Source organism: Podarcis gaigeae, assembly GCF_964106915.1.
Source record: "Podarcis gaigeae genome assembly, chromosome: 3".
NCBI classification, from domain to species: domain Eukaryota; kingdom Metazoa; phylum Chordata; class Lepidosauria; order Squamata; family Lacertidae; genus Podarcis; species Podarcis gaigeae.
In genome coordinates this window covers 78,975,168-78,997,324 of record NC_139680.1, presented here as the reverse complement: position 1 = coordinate 78,997,324, position 22,157 = coordinate 78,975,168, and the positions used below count along the sequence as shown (strand labels likewise).

At 42.2% G+C, this 22,157-nt stretch overlaps 1 protein-coding gene across 6 annotated transcripts in view; it reads left to right on the top strand.

The window, feature by feature from the left end:
• The window catches only part of AKT3 (AKT serine/threonine kinase 3), a 110,377-nt gene that overhangs the window by 7,026 nt on the left and 81,194 nt on the right, over positions 1–22,157 (top strand). For all 6 annotated transcript variants that reach the window (XR_014562531.1, XR_014562532.1, XM_083732539.1 and 3 more), the window contains exon 2: positions 2,816–2,959. Coding sequence is in view for 4 of the 6 variants with exons in the window: in XM_083732539.1 (XP_083588665.1) it covers positions 2,914–2,959 (46 nt within the window). In the remaining 2 variants the exon portion in view is untranslated. The remainder of the gene's footprint in view (positions 1–2,815; positions 2,960–22,157) is intronic.

The window sequence follows — 22,157 nt, the reverse complement described above, 5'->3', positions numbered from 1 at the left end:
TCCGTATGTTAAGACACCAAGACTCCAACTCCCATCATTCCCAGTTATCCTGGCCAAAGGTCAGGAATTATGAGAGTTTTAGTCCAGCAACATCTGGAGGGCCACAGCTCCCCCCACTTCTTCATTAGGAGCTCATGGTATCAGAATTTTCAGAGTATATGTTCTTAAAAGTACTGTTTAGTAACATATCATTTTGATGAATAAGGAATAGAATTGCTAACTGTAGTGCTATCATTTTTATAGAAATTCTGTGAGCAACTGAAATGAAGGATTTCTATGCATTTTCGCCAAAGCATCCATTGCTGCTGTTGTCCACTGTGATATAAGGGGTAGCATTACTACAGACATTCATATCCCTGTTCCAAATATTGTCTTCTACAGCTCATTTCATATTCTTCTACTGAAGAGAGATGAGAGAGAAAGGGGATACCTGGATTCATTTTTCTAAAGTTGCAGATATCTGTTCAGTTGTGCACATGGTATGGAGGAATACCAAACTTGCATTATCCCTGCTAGGTGTAATTCATCCCCCAAAGCAGTTTTTATAATATATTGCAGTTTTATATGTTATTTTCACTAATATGTGGATTTTTATGCACACATGTATTTTTGTACACATTGCTGGAGAAGTGCATTACAAAATTCAGAAAAGTGTGAATTTCATAGGATGGCTGTGTTTCAATGTTCATTTGTTCAATATGTGGTAGCTTTAAATACAAACTTAATTGCATTTTTCCTCCATCCCTAGGTTGGGGGGCACTATACTTCAGTGGTTCTAATCCTACCTTTAATAGCTATTTCCAGAATGTAGTTATTCATGGCCATTGTTCAGTGGCATGCGAATTGTGTTGTTATCCAGGTTGTTTTAGCATCTGCCTGAAATTGCTGAGTGCCGTCATCTGGAGTTTTGTAATGAGGTGTTGCCAATAAGTTGATGATACTCAGCTCTATTGGAGGAGATTGAAGTACTAGGCGTATTACTTGGAGGTGGTGAAAGTCAGCCTTTGGGACAGTAAATTGAAGCTGAAAAGGCATGTGTTCTGGGTTCCAAGTGCTCAAGTTTGGGAGGTGGGAAGATGGCCCATTCTGGATGAGGTTGCCATCACCTGGAAGGAGCAGGTCTGCAGCCTGGGTGATTCTCCTGGATCCAGCACTATCACTCAGGTAGCCTCGGTGGCTAGGAGTGTCTGTTTCCAGCTCTGGTTAGTTTGCTGGCTATGGTGTCTCTTGGACAGAGATAATGTTGTCACTGTTTATGGTATCCACCTCTCTTTTTGAAGTTGTTTTGTTGCATTTGGCATGGTTTTACTTTTTTATAATAGTAGCAGTTTTTCTGTTTTTATCATTGTATATTTTATTCTTATAACCTGCCCTGGGACTTTATGGCAAAGGGTGGGCAAGAACTCTTATAAATAAATAAACATGATGAAGCAGATTTGTGATCTGTATATATCTTAGTGTTAGAACCTCAGATATATAAACTAACCAAATGGCTCCTTAAACCAAGATTACAGTCACCAAAACAGAATGTCTAGTTGCCATTTTTGGGCAAGACGGCTCTAAAGTCACTTTTAAAGACAATCCTACCTCTTTTTCTTAATGGTGACATGGGCCATTCCTGTCATAGAGATATTGTTCACAAATGTGAGTGGGGCAGTGGGGTGGGGTAAGTGAAGATAAGAAGCAACAGTTAACTATAATGTTTTTCACTGCTCCTGCTAAGGATATACAGAAAAAGCATTTTGGTTCCTGAAATTCGTTCTGATTGTGCAGATAAAATCTAACTGATAGAATTCTACAGGATGTCACATTAGTGTGTGAAAATAGTCCAGATCCAATGATCCCCAGATGGTGGAGATGCCAGGCACCTTCACTTGGTTGTAAGTGGTCAATAGGTGTAAAATGCGCCTGGTGCCAGGCTAATTTCGAACACTGATATATTTTTATAAGAATAAGCAATTGCTTTTGTTTTTAAATGATGTCCTTAGGTATCAGAGCGTGAACCATCTTAGAAGGGACATTCCCTCTGGTGTGGGAAAGAAGGGGTAAGGGCTCTTCCAAAATGGCATTTCATCCTCCACAGTTTTGTAAATGTTTGTATTTAAAAGAATTCCCTAAAAAAAGTTTGTTACTTGGTTAATTAGGGACATCCATTCAATCAGCTTGGTTAATTAGGGACATCCATTCAATCAGCTTTCTCCAACATGGTGCTGCTGTCTAGACATTGTTTAACTTGAACTTTATCAGCCCCAGCCAGCATGGCCAATTGTAAAGGATGATGGGACTTGTAATCCAACAAATTCTGGAGGGCAGCAGGTTGGCGAAGGCTATTTTGAATCATTCAAAAGGGGTTTAACAGATTGATCTAAATGATTGGCCAGCTAAAGTTCACAACTCTGACTTTTACAAATGGTTTGGTTTTTCTGAGTCAGCAAGGATCAACATCTAGCAAAACAACTTTTTTGGATATTGACAAGTATGTTTAGCAGTGAGCTTGTTCTTGAAATCAGTGACATAGCTAAAGCACTGTCTTTGTTTTCACAGGCATATTTGCCTGGTAGTATCATTGCTATCCTCTAGGTGCCAGGTAAAGGCTATTCTGTTCATCTATGCTTTTAACATTGTGATTTTTCCCCCTGGATGCTGTTTTTAGATGATATTTATGTTATTGATCTGAATTTTTGTAAGTCAGTTTTAGGGGGAAGGTGGCCTATAAAGTTCCTAAATAGTAACCATTTGAAAAAGAGCTGTTTGAGCGGATTGGGTGTCAAGCAACAGTACACATCAAGTTATTTTTTTTCCTTTATACTTACAGGTTGATTTAAGATACGGAAAAGTCAGAAGAGACTTGAAACTCAAAGCGATACTGCAAAACAATATTTCTCTGAATTGAAGGCTCATTGTGGAGCTATCATGAGCGATGTTACAATTGTGAAAGAAGGTTGGGTTCAGAAAAGGGGTAAGTGTTGAATTAAATAATATACTATCCTGTAAGAATTGTTCATGGATAGTGGCTGTATTTCCTCCCCTTCATTTAGTAGTTGTTGGTCTGTGGTGTGGGGAGGCAGTGATGTGTGCACCTTTACCGGGCTTCAAGCTACAGCTGCTGCAAAGCATCTGTGTTGCAGCTGCTAGGGGCTTGCAAGAGAATTGGGAATTGAAGGCGAGGCCCAGCCTCCATCAGGTGGCTGGCAAGGAGCTGGTTTGGAAACCAGCATGGCTGTATTTAAACAGCAGTTGGTGGTAAAAAGGGAGATAGGGCGAAGAAGAGCAACTAAGAAGAGGGGACAGTGGAGAGGAGGTGGCTGGGAGGATAGAAAGAGGAGAAAAGGGGAACAAGTGGGCCAAAATCCTTAGAAGACAACTAGAGGATAACATGAATCAGGGTTTTTAACGGGGAACCTGAGGTGTGATTCAAAAGGAAGTGGGGAGAGGCTGGAGTTAGTGGGGGTGGTGGGAGGACAGAAGGCCATACCAGGGTCCCACTAGTGGTTTAACTTCTCCCTTGGTAAATGCAGCAGTAGATCAACCGCTCTGAGTGAGTGAGGAGAGGGCAGTTCCCCATAATCATCCATGTGGACTAGGAGCTGTCCAGTACACTTGGGCAGTTTATGAATGCAAACCCTGCTCCCTTAGCCCCGCAAAATAAACATGTACAGTGGTACCTCGGGTTAAGAACTTAATTCGTTCTGGAGGTCCGTTCTTAACCTGAAACTGTTTTTAACCTGAGGTAACACTTTAGCTAATGGGTCCTTCTGCTGCTGCTGCTGCTGCCCTGCGCGATTTCTATTCTCATCCTGAAGCAAAGTTCTTAACCTGAGGTACTATTTCTGGGTTAGTGGAGTCTGTAACCTGAAGCATCTGTAACTTGAGGAACCACTGTAACTGCAACAGCAGCCCAGATGATCTAGAACAGTGTTTCCTAGGACTACCTGATCTCTGTAAATTATATACTAAGGGGATTGATGGATAATAGCTGTTCTGAAATGCTCTCCCACCCGACCCGTTCACAATAGTATATTTATGCTTTTAATAACAGGTGTTAATGGGGAATGTGGGGAATGGGTTTTACTGCCCTGAACTGCCTGTATCTTATATGCGAGTGCATATTTTTCCTGGTGTATATGCTTTTGTATACTATGGTAATGTATTTTTCACTTGTTTGTCTTGTTGAGTCCTAACTTCACGTCTATTACAATAATGTGCTACTCAAGGAAGCAATAGAGAGACCCTGGAAAACCTTTGGAGGCAGTTTGAAAAGGGGCAGCCTAACAAAGATGTAGGCTGGATCTAGATACATCAAAGAAGCGATTCAGTTAAGCGTGTTGTAAACTTCTTACAGGGAAATCCTGTTGGCAAAAGACGCGACTCCACAGTGCCATCTGGTGTCAGTGTTATAACGCATATAAAGTGCTTTATCTTTACGAATGTAGTTGAGTCCAGAATCTCTTACCTGGTGGCAGCAAGTATCACAAACAGTGGAAGGGTGGGTGCAATCAGAGGGGTACATTCTGTTGTGTCCAGACCTCTCTTCCTAAAACAGCATGAGGCCCAGGTGGTTGGGACAGGCCCATTACAAGTAGCAGCACTTTAATCTGAAGGCAGTTTTAACATATTGCTTTGATCACACACACATGAATTACTAAGAAGTCTCACTGAGTTCAAAGGTACTTACTGCAAACTAAGAGTTCATTTATTGCAGCCTTTATCTTTCTCATATATATATATATATATATATATATATATATATGAATCTTAAACTGTTTTGGATCACTGTGTGACATTGCTTTAGCAACATAGTGTTCCGTAACTCTTATCCAAATACTATCAAAGAACATTGTGCTCAGACCAATGTTCTAATGGTAAAATGGTTTAAGTAGCTCAGTGAGTTTAAATTATTTTTAGTAAGTGTTGAAAAAGTTAAAATCCATTATATTGAATCTAGAAGTTGAACAATTTATGGGTCAATTTATCCTCTTGCTGTGCACCCCTCAGGCCACTGGTTCTGGAGTGTCTCCCAACATTCTGGAGCAAATTTGGAATGGGGGGCTGCAGAGGGAGAAAGAAAACCTGTTTCCACAAGCAGAAGTTCATTGCACAAGCAGGATGCAACAATTGGATATTACCCAATTTAATAAAAACTCAACACAGGAAGGCATCATATGCATATTCATACATATTGATATAAAATGGTGAGTTCTGTGCATTTTGTTTTAACATACTTTCTTTGTTTTTTGTTTTATCTGTTGCTTGCCGCTACTTTAAAAACTTGTTTGAGGGTAGCGTAGTGTTACAACTTCAAACTGGACAGTGGTCCACATTCTGGAAAGCATGTATGTATTCTCACTTTCATGTGTGCGCAGAGACAAAGGCTCAATTACATAGTAAGGCACAGGTATGCTCTTTCATGTAGACATGCAAATGCATTCTTTTTCTTAGTAAAAGTTCTAAACATCAGAAGCTCTAGACTGGCTTTGTAGTTAGGCACTGCTCTCTGTTTGGGTGGGAAGGGATCCAGTTATGTCATGATCAGGAAATGTTGTTTTTTGCTATTTTGGGCCCCTTCTGGGGAACTTTCTAATTCATGATTTCTGCTTACCTGGGAGTAAAGTAAGCCCCACTGAATTCAATGCATAGGATGATGCTGAAAACAAATTGGGTTTGGGAGGTGGGTTGCAATTGTGGCTAAACTGATTGGAAGGGTGTCTGAGGGCTATTTTTGTGCTACATTTTGCTGTGCAGGTTTTTAGAGATTTCTGCCCCCACCCCCGTCTTTCATCAGGAGTTGAAAGGTACTACTTCCTGATTGGTCAGTTGGGATTCTTACAGGAAATTAAAGGAAACAACAACACACGCTTTGTATACAAAATATAGCATTTCAGAAAGAAGCCTTCATCTTCCTTCCTGCAATGTGTGTGTATGTTCCTGTGTTAATTGGGACTTCCTAGTAATGGTTGTTGTTGTTAACCAGGGCTGCTGCATCAAACAGCTGTGCAAACCTTTGAGAGGCAGAGATGTGAGAGGGCATCAGAGGAGAGAGGGAAGGAAAGGTGAACAGAGGCCAGTGTTGCCCATGGCACCCCTGACCATCATTCAAGGCACCCCAGGGTGCCAGGGCACACAGGGTGAAAACCACTGGTATATTTACACTGAGGTAGTCAAGATGCCTGGTGACATTTTCTGATGACTTAAGAGACACTGTTGCTGATATCAGCCTCTAAATGGCTTTTTTCTTAGGCAGTGGTTTCAAATCCCCCCCCCCCCGACCACTTGAAACTTGCTAAGGAGAATGTTGGACTACTTAATTATTTTTCTTCCTGCTGTAGCTGCTGTATGATTTCTAATTGTTATTTTATTGCTTCCTTTATTCCTTATACAATTTAAGAAATAAAAGATCTAATAAAAATCAATATGAATATTTAATGTGATGGATGTGCTGCCTGAGATATTTAAATGCAGATCCACAGACCATAGTTTGGGAAGCCTGTATTTCTGATTGCTTAGACACTTTAACTAAGCTTGTGTTACTTTACTTTGGTAAAACCTTTACATAGGGCATCCTCTCAGACTAACTCAGCCACCAGCTCCCTTTTCATCTTCACCAGACATACGTTAATAACACCCTACATTAATACATCCAAGCCTCAGCTTTCTCCCCAGCTTTTCCTCACATCTTCTTCATCAAACTCCTTTCTTCCCCAACTCCTCAACTCACAAAAATCTCAACTGACTACTAGAACCTCCAGCCAGCAGAGCCTGTTGTTACCCAGACCAATCATAATGAATTTACCTGATCTAGACTCTGCCCAATAAATGCTCAAAGCAATCCTCTCTTTCCCTTTCATCTCATAACCTGTCACCACGAGGCTACTACTTAACAGGAGTAAAACACAGTATCAGTACAAGGCCTTGAACTTTGACAGTCAGAGGTCCCAGAATCTTGCCTTTGATGATTCTTTTTAATAAATGACATTTGTAATAAGTGGGATTAATTACAACATTCTAATATTTTGTCAGCCTCCAAATGCTTTTGGGTGGCAGACTGGAAAAAATAATATCCTTGGGAGCCTGCATTAGGCACCTGCGATTTCTGCAGCCCTGAATGTACGTAGATTGGTATTGTGAATTACTTAATTCTAACCATACAATCATCTGCATATCTGCTCATAAGTAAATTTCACTGTAATTAATGGGGCTTATACCTTGTAAACATGTGTAGGATTGACCTCATCATATAATGGCAAGGCATCTTGTGGTCTTTAAATTTCAGGGTCAAGAGTAAATAATTTCAGAATACAATAATAAAATATTATCAGGACATCTCCCATGCAATTACATCTCCTATTATGTATACAAATCCTAATTAACTGGTGTGTTATCTTATTGGAATAGGAAAACAGGTGTATGTTAGTTTTTACTTTTACAGAGATAAAAAAATTGTGTCTTAACAAAGAACACCCTCCCACATTAATAATAATAATAATAATAATAATAATAATAATAATAATAATAAATAAATAAATTTATTATTTGTACCCCACCCATCTGACTGGGTTTCCCCAGCCACTCTGGGTGGCTTCCAACAAAGATTAAAAATGCATTAAAATGTCACACATTAAAAACTTCCCGAAACAGGACTGCCTTCAGATGTCTTCTAAATGTCAGGTAGTTGTTTATCACTTTGACATCTGATGGGAGGGCATTCCACAGGGTGGGCGCCACTACCGAGAAGGCCTTCAGCCTGGTTCCCTGTAGCTTTACTTCTTGCAGTGAGGGAACTGCCAAAAGGCCCTCAGCGCTGGACCTCAGTGTCTGGGCAGAATGATGGGGGTGGAGATGCTCCTTCAGGTATACTGGGCCGAGGCCATTTAGGGCTTTAAAGGTCAGCACCAACACTTTTAATTGTGCTTGGAAACATACTGGGAGCCAATGTAGGTCTTTCAGGACCAGCGGCTGCTCCCCGTCACCAGTCTAGCTGCCGCATTCTGGATTAGTTGTAGTAATGCTATATTTTTATAGTATATAATTAAATTAAGAAGGTCTGTAACAGCAGTTATTTATTTTCGCTGCTTTGTGATGTAATTTATGGAAGAGAACAATGGGAAAAAAGGTTTAAAAACAAAGTTGATTGTGCCCTTATTGTGCAAATTATACCAGTGTGCTTTCTGTTTTTTAGAAAGAAAAGTGACAAGCTCAGATTGTTTGAAAAGGATTTAATTTGAGTAGCATTAGGACGTTTTTGAGTCCTCTCAGTATACTAGAAAAACCAGTCCTCTCCTCTCTCCTCTCTCCATACAGTGGTTCCTCGGGTTACATACGCTTCAGGTTACATACGCTTCAGTTTACAGACTCTGCTAACCCAGAAATAGTACCTCAGGTTAAGAACTTTGTTTCAGGATGAGAACAGAAATCGTGCTCCAGTGGCGCGGCGGCAGCGGGAGACCCCATTAGCTAAAGTGGTGCTTCAGGTTAAGAACAGTTTCAGGTTAAGAACGGACCTCCGGAACGAATTAAGTACTTAACCCAAGGTACCACTGTACTTACGGTATATTTGGAAGTATAGCTATCTACGATGTCTTTATATGGGGCGCAGGTGGCCCTGTGGTCTAAACCACCGAGCCTAGGGCTTGCTGATCGGAAGGTTGGCGGTTCGAATCCCCGTGACGGGGTGAGCTCCCGTTGTTCCATCCCAGCTCCTGCCCACCTAGCAGTTCAAAAGCACATCAAAGTACAAGTAGATAAATAGGTACCACTCTGGCGGGAAGGTAAACGGTGTTTCCGTCCGCTGCTCTGGTTCACCAGAAGCAGCTTAGTCATGCTGACCACATGACCTGGAAGCTGTCTGTGGACAAACGACGGCTCCCTTGACCCATAGAGCGAGATGAGCGTGCAGCCCCAGAGTTGTCTGCGACTGGACCTAACGGTCACGGGTACCTTTACTTTTACCTTTTATGTCTTTATATAGATCAGTAAGATTCTGTAGCTTACCAATATTGCTTACACAATATAATTATCAAAACAAAATTGAAGGAAGAATATTCACAGAAACTACATTCTGCTACATGATGAGGGGACATGGTTTAAGAGAAAAATGTAGTCATTCCCGGTTTGGCTTCTATACCTGTACATATCACCTCAAATCTACAGCTTTGTTAATATGAAGGTAGTTTCCTTTATTCCATGCCATCCTTATGTTAGGTGGGAAGGTTTTGTATGGGTTTTGAAGGGGATCGAGATATGGATATGCTCGTACCCCTTCCAATCTGCGCCTCATCCCGAGGGACGAGGGTAGGGTGAGCAAGGATTACTCACCTCCGTCACTGGTGCTGTGCAATGCCAGGTCTATAGGCAACAAAACCGCCACCCTGTGAGATTTCTTTATCTCGCAGGGGGTCGACCTGGCTTGTGTGACGGAGACCTGGGTGCGCGAAGGGGCAACAGTTACCCTACGAGAGATGGCGGCTCTGGGTTTCTCCGTCCTCCACCAGTCCCGGACTGTGGGCCGGCGGGGAGGGGTAGCATTATTAATCCGGGAAGATTGTCCTTTCAGGGCTCTACCTTCACCATCGATCCCCGGCATTGAATGTGTTGGCCTAGTGTGGGGCTCCGAGGAGAGCTTGGCTGTCTGGCTGGTGTACCGGCCACCTAGCGCACCAGCAGCCACCCTGTCAGGCCTATTGGAGGCAGTGGCCGGCTGGGCCTTGGGAGTTCCCTAACCTATTGGTATTGGGGGACTTCAACATCCATGCTGATGCCACTCCCTCCTCACAGGCTCTGGACCTGGTGTTTGTTTCGAGCCCCACACATCAAGCAGGCCACACGCTGGATTTGATCTTTGGCGTCGGTATAGATGTGATCACGTCTCCTTCAATGAAGGTGCCATGGTCTGATCACTACGCTCTGAAAGCCAGGATTGACTTTCCACCCCCACCCTGCTTAGGTGGCGAGCCGATTTGGGCTCGCCCGCAGAGGCTGATGGACCCTGATGAGCCATGATGATACAACTTCCTAGTGAAGAACTAGGAACTTACTCCACTCAAGCTGACCATTCCTTAAGAGCAGAAAGAAGATTTCCTGTTTGAGTAAAAATTTCCTTGATCTATAAGATCTGCCCAAGCTATTCCAGATGTTTCTTTGAGTCCTGCTGCCTAACCTTCTTGCTTCCCAATGTCCAGCCCTGAGACAGTGCTCTTAAAAGTGTATAGCAGTGCTTTTCAAGTGATAGCACTCTTGCCAACTGACATGCAATGTTCTATCAGTTGAAGAGTTTTCCCTTCTATCACTCTCACAATTAACAGACCACCCCATTTGTAAGCTTTAATGCTTTACTGACTCCAAAGGTTAGATTAATGCACTATTCCATACAGCAGCAAGAAGAACACAGGTAGAAATATTTGGTTTACAAAATACAGAGAAATATTTCTGAGCATGTGGTCTGGGCTTGAACCCAGATGTGTTGCCTGGTCAGCTTCATATGGTGGAAGAGAATGAAGAAAGAAGCTTCACTTCCTCCTTCATCAGAGTTGAGGGGGCATGACCTAACTGAACCTAGGGATTCAATTCTGTGGTCTTAATCCCTTCATGCATTAATTAACCATAAGCTTGCTAATTATATTTGACTGCAATTTCCCACAGTTTGCCATTTTAGAACTTTGCTCAATGGTCTCACATGTTTTTTAAGAAGAAAAACTGTTCTAGTCACTAAGAAAGGCAACAAGATGAGGGTATACACCTGTTGTCATGTGTAGAGAAAGACTGTACAGTTCTTTCAAAGAGCAGATGAGGCACTAAACCTGTTTCCACATTACAACTTAGAGTTGCAGGTGGGAAACCACCTGAATGAGGTTTTCTCCATGCAAAATAATTCACATAAAAAACATGCATTAGCAAAAAGGGTTGTTACGATGTTCACCTTTTGAAATAGCCGCCTTCTTCTACATTATTTACATTTGTACAGTTAAGAGTTCCTGATAAAATGTATGCTGTTACAAACAAAAATGAAATATTTTTAAAATGTGTAACCAAAATGTTGTGTTTTTTATTTTGAGGAAGTGTAAATATAATGTTTAAGAAATTGATAAGCAAAAGAACATCTGCTTTTTAAATGCTGCTAAATGATAATACTTAAAAGGTTAAATAAAAACTAGAAAAGCTTTGAATTTTGAAGTATTTACAACAGCTAGTAATATCACTTACTGAAGACATTTTTGTCAAAGTTGAAGAAGTTAGAGCTAATTAATTTCTTGGGAGACATATGATGAAATAGTAGGTGTGATAACATATTTGAGTAACATATGGTCGTTATGAGGCACCTTTCTAATGCCTGAGCAGCAAATTAAAAATAGAATTTTCATTTTTTCAGTATGACTTATAAAAGGTCTTTGATATACAGTATTGTATTTAACTAGGTTTAGTTTCATTGTAAGTTAACTTTACTACTTCATATTTGTAGTGGAATTATGAAATCATACTTGGAATATACTACTTCTTGTGGTCTGTCAACTGTCTATATAATGCTCAGTGCTGAACCTAGATAGGTCTTTTGGTTTTTGCATAGAGATTTCAAAGAGAAGACTTCCTCTCAAAAACCCTGAAAAACCTGGACCATTTACCTTATACTCTCCCTGTATCTGCCGACTTGGGCACTGAATTCTTCAAGGGAGGCCTTTCTTGTGAATCGGCCAATGATTGAAGCCTGTTGTGTGGGATAGGGTAGGGTGTTCTTTGTGTGGGAACTTTGTTTGTGGAATTCCCTCCCATTGAAAGTATGGCTATTTCCCTCTTTCCTGACTTTCTGGTGTCAGTTGAGGATAAATATATTTACTCAGGCTTTTTTTTTGGGGGGGGGGGTGACAGAATTTAAGTTCTGTTACTTGTATTTTACAACCACTGAAGAACTTTTTTATGGTTCTTTTTGTGATTTTAAAATATACTGTTTTAGTTCTATTAGACTGATTATATTTTGTATATTACATTGAGATTCTGTGAAATGAAGGGCAGTCTAAAAATACTATTATTATTACTACTACTAGCTAAATTTGCTGGATGTGGTAGAGCAAGGCCTAGAGGATTTTGAGTACTAGGGTTTGGCAATATTTGTTTTTCAACATTGTGCTATAGCATCAGCTAAGCATCGTGATATACTGAAGTATTGCAATGTCCGAAATTAGGATGGATCTATGTAGAGGCATTGACTGGCTTCATGATCCACAATATATTGCCAGGTCAAAAATTAGAAACTGATATCATGATACGGGTTTTAAACTTGCTTTGGATGATATATCGCCCAGCCCTATTGACTACTTTCCTAATCTTGTGTTCTTCTTGTTCCTCACTGTCCCTTTCGTTATTGTGACTCTATTCCTCAAACTGATCACAGCCTCTAGGCTTTTAGGATGAAGTAAGCCTCAATATATCCACTCACTTGCTTGCCCTTACCCGTTCTACATTCCTATCAAAGAATTTGTCCAGCTTCTAATGCTTGACCAGGAGTCAGCAAACTTTTTCAGCAGGGGGCAGGTCCATTGTCCCTCAGACCTTGTGGGGGGGGGCTGTCTATATTTTGAAAAAAAAAAATATGAATGATTTTCTTCCCCCCGCAAAGAGGCCTGAAGATGCTCCGCTTTACCTGTCCCAGTTGTTGTTCCATTAGCCGCTGTTGGGTTTCTCCAGCCAGCCAGGTGCCATGGCGGGGTAGGAGGCTGCGTTGGCTCGCGAAGACAGAAGCAGCATCCCCAGCGGAGGAGCCGTGGGTGGAGATAGGGGAACTGGGGCGTTGCCAGAGCTTTTACCCACTACCTGCTGCTGCTGCTTCCCGAGAGGCACTGCGGAGAAGAAGACAGAGCCGCCCACCAACCCACAAGCGGTGGCTGCAGCCACCGCAATGACCCACCTGAACACCATGGGAAGAATGAAGGAGGGAGGGAGGCAAGCGGTGACGAAGAAAGCGCGCCAGGAAGGGGTGCGGGAAAGGGGCGTGAAGAAAGAAGGAAGAGTGGACTGAGGGAGAGGGAGGAGGAGGAGTGGCAGCCGGCGTCACACACCCCCTTCACAGCGCTGCCCTGCTGAGGTGGGCAGGTGGGCGAGCCGACTCTTGATGGTGCCCACTGTGGGACAAGATTGCTCTGTCCCTGAGGAGAAAAGCCCCGTTGTGTGAGGGAGAGGGAAAGAACGCTCGCGCTGGTGATCCACACGGCGATTCCTGGAACGTCCGTGGGCCAGATCTAGAAGGCAATTGGGCCTGGTCTGGCCCATGGGCCTTAGTTTGCTGACCTATGTGCTTGACCATACAGTGAATGAAGCACCATATTCCTCAGAAGCTGTTATACAGCTCAGTATATAAAGCAAGATTTTTTTATATGAATGATCAGCACCCAGCCAGCCTGCTTTATAGGCTCATGCATAAAAGTCCTACATTAGTAAAGAAAAAGTGTTTTATATGCTTTATAAACTGTGACACCAGATGGCGCTGTGGAGTCCCGTCTTTCACCAATGTGATTTCCCATTATGAATTTTACATCGCGTTTTCCAGGAATGCTTTTTTGATGTGTCTAGATTCAGCATGCAGTTTTGTATGCCACTTTGAGACATTTAATGTAGTAACAGGAAAAAAATCAATAAATAATAAATGGTAGAAGTTATTTCATATTATCCTCTTACTCTCAAGAAAACGTATCTGCAGAGAAGCCGCTTGCAAAGGAGCACCCGCAGAAGTAACACCTGCTGCTCTTGGTAGTGGATGGAGAGGAAAGGAGAACAATATCTTAATACCCCTCTACCCCTCCTGGCTATTTAATTCAGAACTGGATCCAAGGTGGGGTGGGTGGTCCTCAGCGTGGGTTACCCTGATCTGGGGCCCTGGATTAAGGTCATGGGGATGATGTGGGTTGGCCTAACAATAAAAGCTAATTGTGTGCCTATTTCTGTTTTATTGTTGTGGCTGTAAGTTTTTTTTCCAAATGAATATATGGGATGCAAATTTTTAATAAAAAAATAAACCAAAGTGGCCAAATAGCCAGAAGCCTGCATTGCTACATACACTTCCTGAAAAAATATATAAAAAGATTTAAAATTCCAGTATTTCAGGAATTTTTAGTAATTTTTAAAATAAGCTTCACAGCAAGGCTATCACACAAGTGCATAAAATCTGGACTTCTAAAAATCATTTGGAAGGGCCATAAGAGTCACAAATAGAAGCAGAGGAATCCTACAGTATTTTTTCCTGCATAAATATCATTTAGGAAGACTGATATAGCCAGTGTTGTTGTTTTTATTGTCATCGTCTCAAGAAAAAAGGAAGCCGTGTTGGCTTTGTTTCCAGTTTTGTAGGCTTATGAAAGTAGTCCAGACAGTTGTTTGACCTCAAATAGACCTTTTAGTCTCTGGCGTGTCAAACGACACGGACAACAGGGAGATCACAGTTGATTGGCATTCAGATCACAGGCAGCTACTAGGTTCAGTGCATAGCCAAATACTGCTTTAGGATTTAGACAGAGCCACTCTGGCAAAGCAGCCTAGTTGTCAGAGTAGCTGGTGTTTTCTTAACAAACTGTTACATAATGGAGAGGCTGAATACATGCTGCTTTTTATTTTTATAAATATAAAGTGCATTTACTCCAAGAAAACAAAAATTTTCCCTTGGGGAGCACACCATCTGGGAGTTGCTGTCACCTTGGCCACTGTTCCCACCCCCATGGACAGCACCTGACTTCTGCTGCTGCTGCCCGACTTTCTCCTCTTCAGGTCTAGCAAACTTAGATGTGCCATTACCTACTCTCTCCGTGCAGCCCTGGTTATACTGTTTTCTACCCCAGCTTACCAGGCAGTGTTGAGGAGTGCCTGCTGATGAGGTTCCAGCTGCACCATGCTGTCCTCAGTTCCCCTAATGGGACTTAGAAACAATTGGGAAATGAAATTACAGTTGGTACCTTGGAAGCAGGCACTTTATTGTGTAGTGCCCCCAACGTAAAAAAGAGAGACAAAAGGGGATCTTGTGACAAGCAGTACCAGTGGTTGGTCATGCTACAGAAGTAACTGGTGTGTATATATCGCTACTCATGCTGGGTGCTGTCTGTTTTGCGCCATCTCCCCAGCATCTGCTGCTGACACCTCCTCTAGTGCAGCGTTTCCCAACCTTGGGCCTCCAGCTGTTTTTAGACTACAACTCCCATCATCCTTAGCTAGCAAGACCAGTGGTCAGGGATGATGGGAATTGTAGTCCGAAAACAGCTGGAAGCCCAAGATTGGGAAACACTGCTCTAGTGGTCATTCCCCCACTCCAGCTGTGGGACCCTGTAAATGGGCCCCAAAGTCCAGCCGTAAGAGAAGTACTACTTTATAATCTTTGCTTTTACTCATTTAATGTTCTTACTCATCTTTGCTGTTGTTTTGATCTGGTAAGTTTTTATTAATCTCTAAGAAGAAGAAGAAGAGGAGTTTGGATTTGATATCCCGCCTTTCACTCCCCTTCAGGAGTCTCAAAGCGGCTAACAACCTCCTTTCCCTTCCTCCCCCACAACAAACACTCTGTGAGGTGAGTGGGGCTGAGAGACTTCACAGAAGTGTGACTGGCCCAAGGTCACCCAGCAGCTGCATGTGGAGGAGCGGAGACACGAACCCGGTTCCCCAGATTATGTGACTGCCGCTCTTAACCACTACACCACACTGGCTAAAAGTCCAGATAGTTCTATAAATGTGCTAGCAATCCTTTTTGTTTTTGATTTTGTGATAGCATTGTTGCCTCTGCAGATTGTGGCTATTAGTTGATGTTTGCTGGTTCTGTTTGTTCATATGTTCCATTAGGGTGACATCATCACCAATCATTCCATCCTTTAAAACCCATTTCCTGCATTGTCTTTGTTTTTGAAACAGGATATATTGAGGACAACTCCGTTCTGTGTTCGTCAAATGAATGTGACAAACCAATAGTGCATCTCAAAAACAATTCCAGTGTAAACTGTCATTTTTCTGCTATTGACTGACTTTTTGAAATTTCTACTTGAATGCATTTATGGAATAAAGTTATGCTGTGAATTGATTTTGAAAGTATTTTTAAAAATTGGTGGAAGCAGCTGGCATGTTACATATTATGCCCATTCTTAAACAGCTATACTGGTTGCCTATTGTCTTCCTGGCCCAATTCAAGGTTCTTATGTTGACATTTAAAGTCCTGAATGACCTGGGGCCCAAATATCTAAGAGTGTGTCTTCTTCTCCAGTATCAACTTGCCTGTTCAATACATTCAGCAAGTGAGGTTGTCTTAGTGATGATCCCAGCTCTGAATGAAGTGTAGTGTGGGGACTGTGGAAGATCCTCTGTGGTGATGGCTGCGTCACATGGCTGTGAAATGATCTCCCCACTGAGGTATGCCTTGCCTCTAAACTATTCATTTTGACAACAGGTGAAGGCACACCTCTCTCATTGGGCTTTCAGAAGTGGAGAGGGGCGATGTCTGGTTTCAGTATGACTTTGTTGCTATATTACTTATGTAGATATTTTACGTGAACTGGTTTTAATGATTTTATTATGTATTATATTTCATTACATTGCATACTACCCCTTTGACAGTTGTGCTGAAGGGCAGTTAAAATATAGTAATAAATAAACAAATAATTTTCACTGCAGTGCATCAGGAGATAATCATCCTCTCAAAAGGAAGAACAACTACTGTAGAAAAAGAGGAAAAATAAACCAGTTATATAAATTTGTTTAATAGTTTCCCCCTTCACAGAACAATAATTGCAAATAACTGGTAATTCAGTTAAGTGCAGACAAAATTCAGCCTGCTCATAATGGAAGAGGTTGTCTACTAATGTTTTTGACATATTGTAATTAGTGTGCCTCACCCCCTGTGTGAAATCAGTACGAAAACAGAAAGGCCTTTGATGAAAGCTGAATTTTCACTTGGCTTAGTGAGTTTTATTGTGTAGATGGAATTAAAGGTTGAGAAAAGGAGTGAGAAGTCCAATAAGGAGACTTTTTTTGAAGGAATAATGTGTTTCTATACAATAATTTGGTAGATGATCAGCTCGAAATGACCAATAGTAATCCATTTTATTGCTGTTTGCTACTAGTTGTTTCAGTTAACTTACAATGACACGTTGTGAATTTTTGTACCAATTTCTGTTAGGCCAAACAGACTAGTGAGATCACAGGGAACCGGTGCAACAAATGGTAGCACAAAAACAGCAGTTATAGCACATGGGGATTGGTTCCTCTTTTGTGAGAAACCTTCTCTTCCACTTCATGTTTGGAGCTGCTGTTATGGAGGAAGCTCTGTTTGAATGCAGTCTTAAAAAGGCAACAGTAACTCAGAATGCAAACATGATCTTTTTTTATGTTTATATGCTTCACTGCTCACCTCTTTCACTCCCATAAGATTTGTGCTGAAAGTGTTGGTTCTTGATAGACCTTTGCTCTTTCAATGAGATAAACTCCTTTGTCAACAAGTATCTCCTTTGTCGGACTGTAATTTTTTAAGAAACAAAATCTTTTTATTTAGTTTATGGTTTGCAACTAGCTCTATTGGACAGGTAGGAGGGGGGAAAGTGCAGGAAAACAGCTAATTATAGTAATTGCAGCTGGTTTCAAAGTACTTCTAACAGTTTGTGCATAATGCTTACTTGAAAGCATCAAATGGGCGCTAGTTGTGAAATAGAACACCTGTTTGTTGTTGAGCATGTGTTTATGCAGATGATTGTTGTTGTCAAAGCACCTTGATGTAGAGTAGTCCTGTTTACATTTACATTCTCCCCAAAGGATTAACAGTGTTCTCTCAATAAATTTGCAGTCTATTCTCCTCTCAAAGGCTGCTGTTTGGAGGGTGGTGTGAACGAGGCAACAAGTGCTTGCTAATCACTTGCATATACATAATTAGCAACAGTCTGGTGCACTGGAGTCTTTGTATAACCAGAACAATGCTGATTGGCAGCAGTAGATAACAATAGTTGTGGCAAGATGTTGCCTGCTGGCTGTTTTGAAGGTATCTTTACCTTTCTGTTTGCTTCACAGTAGTTTTTTTGAGTTAACTGTGCCACTGCTCTAGTTTCTTATAGTTTGCTTTAAGTTAGTAGCACAGCCGAGCCAAATGACCCAGGTTCTCCTTCCACCATGACCCTAAATTTAATTTATTGGGGGGGGGGTCCAACATTTTTTTGTGGGGGGAACTAAGAATACACATTCCTCCCCCAGTCTTTATTATGTTGGTAGAACCCATCACACAATCATATTTGATATTATACTTACTTGTGTGTTGAATACCTGAATCAGTGAGAAAGTTTTATTTCCACATACAACCTGAAATTTTTGGGGTTCTCAATGGACTACAGGAGGTGTAGCTGGGCCACCAGCCAAAGCTGATGGAAGGCACTCTGTGCCACTGAGGCCACCTGAGCTTCAAGTGACAGCGAGGGATCCAGAAGTACCCCCAACTTGTGTACCTGCTCCTTCAGAAGCAGTATAACCATGATGAACTCCCATCCATCTGGTCTAGGGAACCACCCACCAACAGTGCCTCAATCTGATATGGATTGAGCTTTAGTTTGTTTGGTCACATCCAATCCATTATTGAGGCAATCCAGTGGTCCAGCACATCCACTGCCACACCTATAGATGTAAAGGAGAAGAAGAGCTATGTGTTATCAGCATATTGCTGACAACTTACTCCAAGCCTCTCAATAACCCCACTTAGTGGTTTCATGTAGATGTTAAACAGCTACCTGATCTTCTCCTGCAACTGTTGGCTACTTGTGTATATTCCTATTTCGTGAATTCCACTTTCTTCCATTTCTTATAAATGCACTTCTTAAATCTCAGCTCATCTATAAGCTCCTTAGGCAGCCACACTGGTTTCTTTGGGTGCTTCCCAGTCTTCTTTCCTGCTGGAATTGTCTGCATTTGTGCATCCAATATTTCACCTTTAAGAAACCCCCATTCATCTTGGACTCTCTTTGAATATTTCTGAACATGGACTCCCACCCAGTAGTTCCTTAAGCTTCTTGAGATCAGCCTTCTTAAAGTCCTGAGTGCATGTCCGACTATACTCAGCTTTCCCTTGCCTCTGTATCATGAAACCCAAGAGGACACGATAATTTCTTCCCAAGGTTCCTTGTACTTCCACTTTATCAAACACTTACTCCCTGTTGGTGAGGTCCAGGTCCAAGATAGATGATTCTCTTGTTGCTTCTTCCACCTTCTGGGAAATGAAATGGTCAGTAAGGCAATTGAGCAATTTGTTGGACCTTACATTCTTTGAAGAGTTTGAGTTCCAACAGATATTAGGGTAGTTGAAGTCTCCTATGACTGTTATAAATCCTTTTGAATGTTTGGTAATCTGCTCTAGGAAGGCTTCATCCAAATCTTCAGTCTGGCTTGAAGGTTTACAGCAGATACCCACAGTAAGGTCACTGTTGTTTCCCTCTCCTACAATTTTTACTCATATACTCTATTGGCCTTCTATGCTCCGGGTAATGGATCTCTTAACAAGTGTACATATAATGCTCCTCCTCCTCCCTTCTTGTTTTGTCTATTACTTTTGAACAGGTTATACTCCTTAATTTCGCCATTCCCATCATGAGTCATCCCACCAGGTTTCAGTAATGCATATTAAGTCATATTTGCCACCCTGTATTAAGAGCTCTGGGACGCGGGTGGCGCTGTAGGTTAAACCACAGAACCTAGGACTTGCCAATCAGAAGGTAGGCAGTTCAAATTCCCGTGACGGGGTGAGCTCCCATTGCTTGGTCCCTGCTCCTGCCAACCTAGCACTTCGAAAGCACATCAAAGTGCAAGTAGATAAATAGGTACCATTCTGGCGGAAAGGTAAACGGCGTTTCCGTGCGCTGCTCTGGTTTGCCAGAAGCGGCTTAGTCATGCTGGCCACATGACCCGGAAGCTGTATGCCGGCTCCCTCGACCAATAAAGCGAGATGAGCGCCGCAACCCCAGAGTCGGTCACGACTGGACCTAATGGTCAGGGGTCCCTTTACCTTTTACCTTTATTAAGAGCTCCAGTTTGTCTTGCTTGTTTTCCATACTCTGTGCATTAGTATGGAGGCAACTGTAACCATGAGTCATTCCTTCCAGCTGCTTCCTTCTTGTAGTTTACTGGCTTTTAGCTGGTTTCTGTAGCACCACTTCAGTTTCCTGTGCATCAACGAAGCTATCATCCCCAGTACCAGGTGTTCCCCTGACATGTGTAATATTGTCTCCCTCACCCTCAGGATTTTGTTTAAAGCTTTCCTGATCAAGTTCACGAGACGCTTAGCCAAACACATTATTGCCAACCACTGTGAGGTGCAGCTTACAGAAACCATGGTCCAAGAAAACAAACTTTTCCTGAGAACACCACCTGTGTAGACAGTGTTTTACTTCCAGTATTCTCTTTTCTTCCTGGGCCATGACCGTCAACAGGAACAAATGGTGAAAAAACAACCTATGCCCCAAGGCGCTTCAGCTTCCTTCCCATAGTCTCTTAGTCCCTTGCTATACATCAAAGGCTGTGTCTGGCATTATTGTTTGTACACACATGAATCAGAAGGAAGGGGTTGTGGTTACTGGACTTTATAAGATTTGGAAACTTCTCTGTCACATCGTGAATCTTTGCACTTGGAAGACAGCACACCTCCCAGGACATCCTGTTACCTCTGGACACTGCTTCCTCTCTCTCACTCAGTAGGGAATCACCTACCACCACCATAAGTGTCAAGGACTGGCTGAACACTGAGGAGTGGTGGATGGATTCTGATGAGTGGGCTCTGGGAGAAGAGGGGTTGGAGACTCACTTGGAAGAATGGATTAGTGAATTGCAGGAACCTGTAACAGCCGGAAGACAAGAGGCAGAGGCAGGAGAAGCTGCAGAATCAGAGCAAGAAGAACAGGGTCAGGAGGAGGGAGAGATAGGTCAGGCTGCTATAGAATCAAGGGCTTCCACACAAGCTTCTCCTGCTCTACTGTCTCCCAGGACCAGAAGAGGATTGAAGCGGAGGACTAAAACGTTACATGCAGGTGGAGTCTTCGTCTGCTTGTGTGCGGGCCTCTCTGTTGCGGCAACTGTCTCAGTGGTTGCATACCAGCTGAGAGACATAGGACTAACTTGCAAGTTTACTTTTGACAGTAAAGAGTTAATTCCTCACTGGACATTCCATGCCTGTCAACAACAAGTCTCTTTCTCCTCTAGGGAGTGGCAGAAATCATTCTGTGCACTATATCTTCCACAGCTACCTTGGTGTGTTTTAACGTCTGCAACTGCTGTCCTTGCGCCTCTGGCCCATAATTTATGTCTGAGGTGAAGGCGTGGAATCTATTTTGCAGACACAATGTGGCTCCTGACAGTTCTGCTTCTGTGTGTCACGTTCCTCCAGAGGTTCGTCTCCTGCAATGGGTGATCTTCCTTCCTGGGACACCCTACCTGCGTTGCTGTTCCAGGATAGTTCATTCTGCTCTGTTGAGAAATTCCTCATCTTCACCAGTAGCTGAAAGTTTGAATAGGCAGGCCTCAAGTTGTTGTACCTTCTCTTCCAGGAAAGCAAGCAGGTTTCACTTGCTGTAGATGTAGTTTTGTAAATTCTCAGACAGGAAGGCAAACATGGTGCAGGTCTTGCAGGTCACTGCTTCAGCTCTCTTACCACCCATGTTTCTCAGTCCTACATACACCATTAGACAATACTCTGGGCCTCCCCCTCAAAATGCCTTCGCAAATGTCCTGGTCACAGTCTCCCAGTTGCCGCAATCAGCTAAATAGAGCTGCTGTTGGCTGCTAACTCCTCCCCCAACTCACTTCCTCAGTCAGCCTGGCTTCCTCTCAGCAGTGCTATATACACAAACCATTCATGATGAAATGCATATTTTAAATACTTTAAAAGTTATATGAGGATTCATACCCTATTGCCAGTTTTTATGATCTCATATCCTGATATAATTTTAACCCTTTTCCCACCCAAGTTAAATATTTGGCAATTCAAACTCTGATTGAATAGATGATGCTTTTACTGATAAAATATGTCTGCATTTGCCCCATATTGTAAACCAAGTATTTATTATGTAACTTTGTCTGCTGTAGAACTGTCTCCTAACTACCTTAGGAAGGTTTTTAATGTAAGTGCATATTGAAAATTCCTTCGTAGGTCTAATAGTAAAATATTCATCTTTAATCAGGCCTTT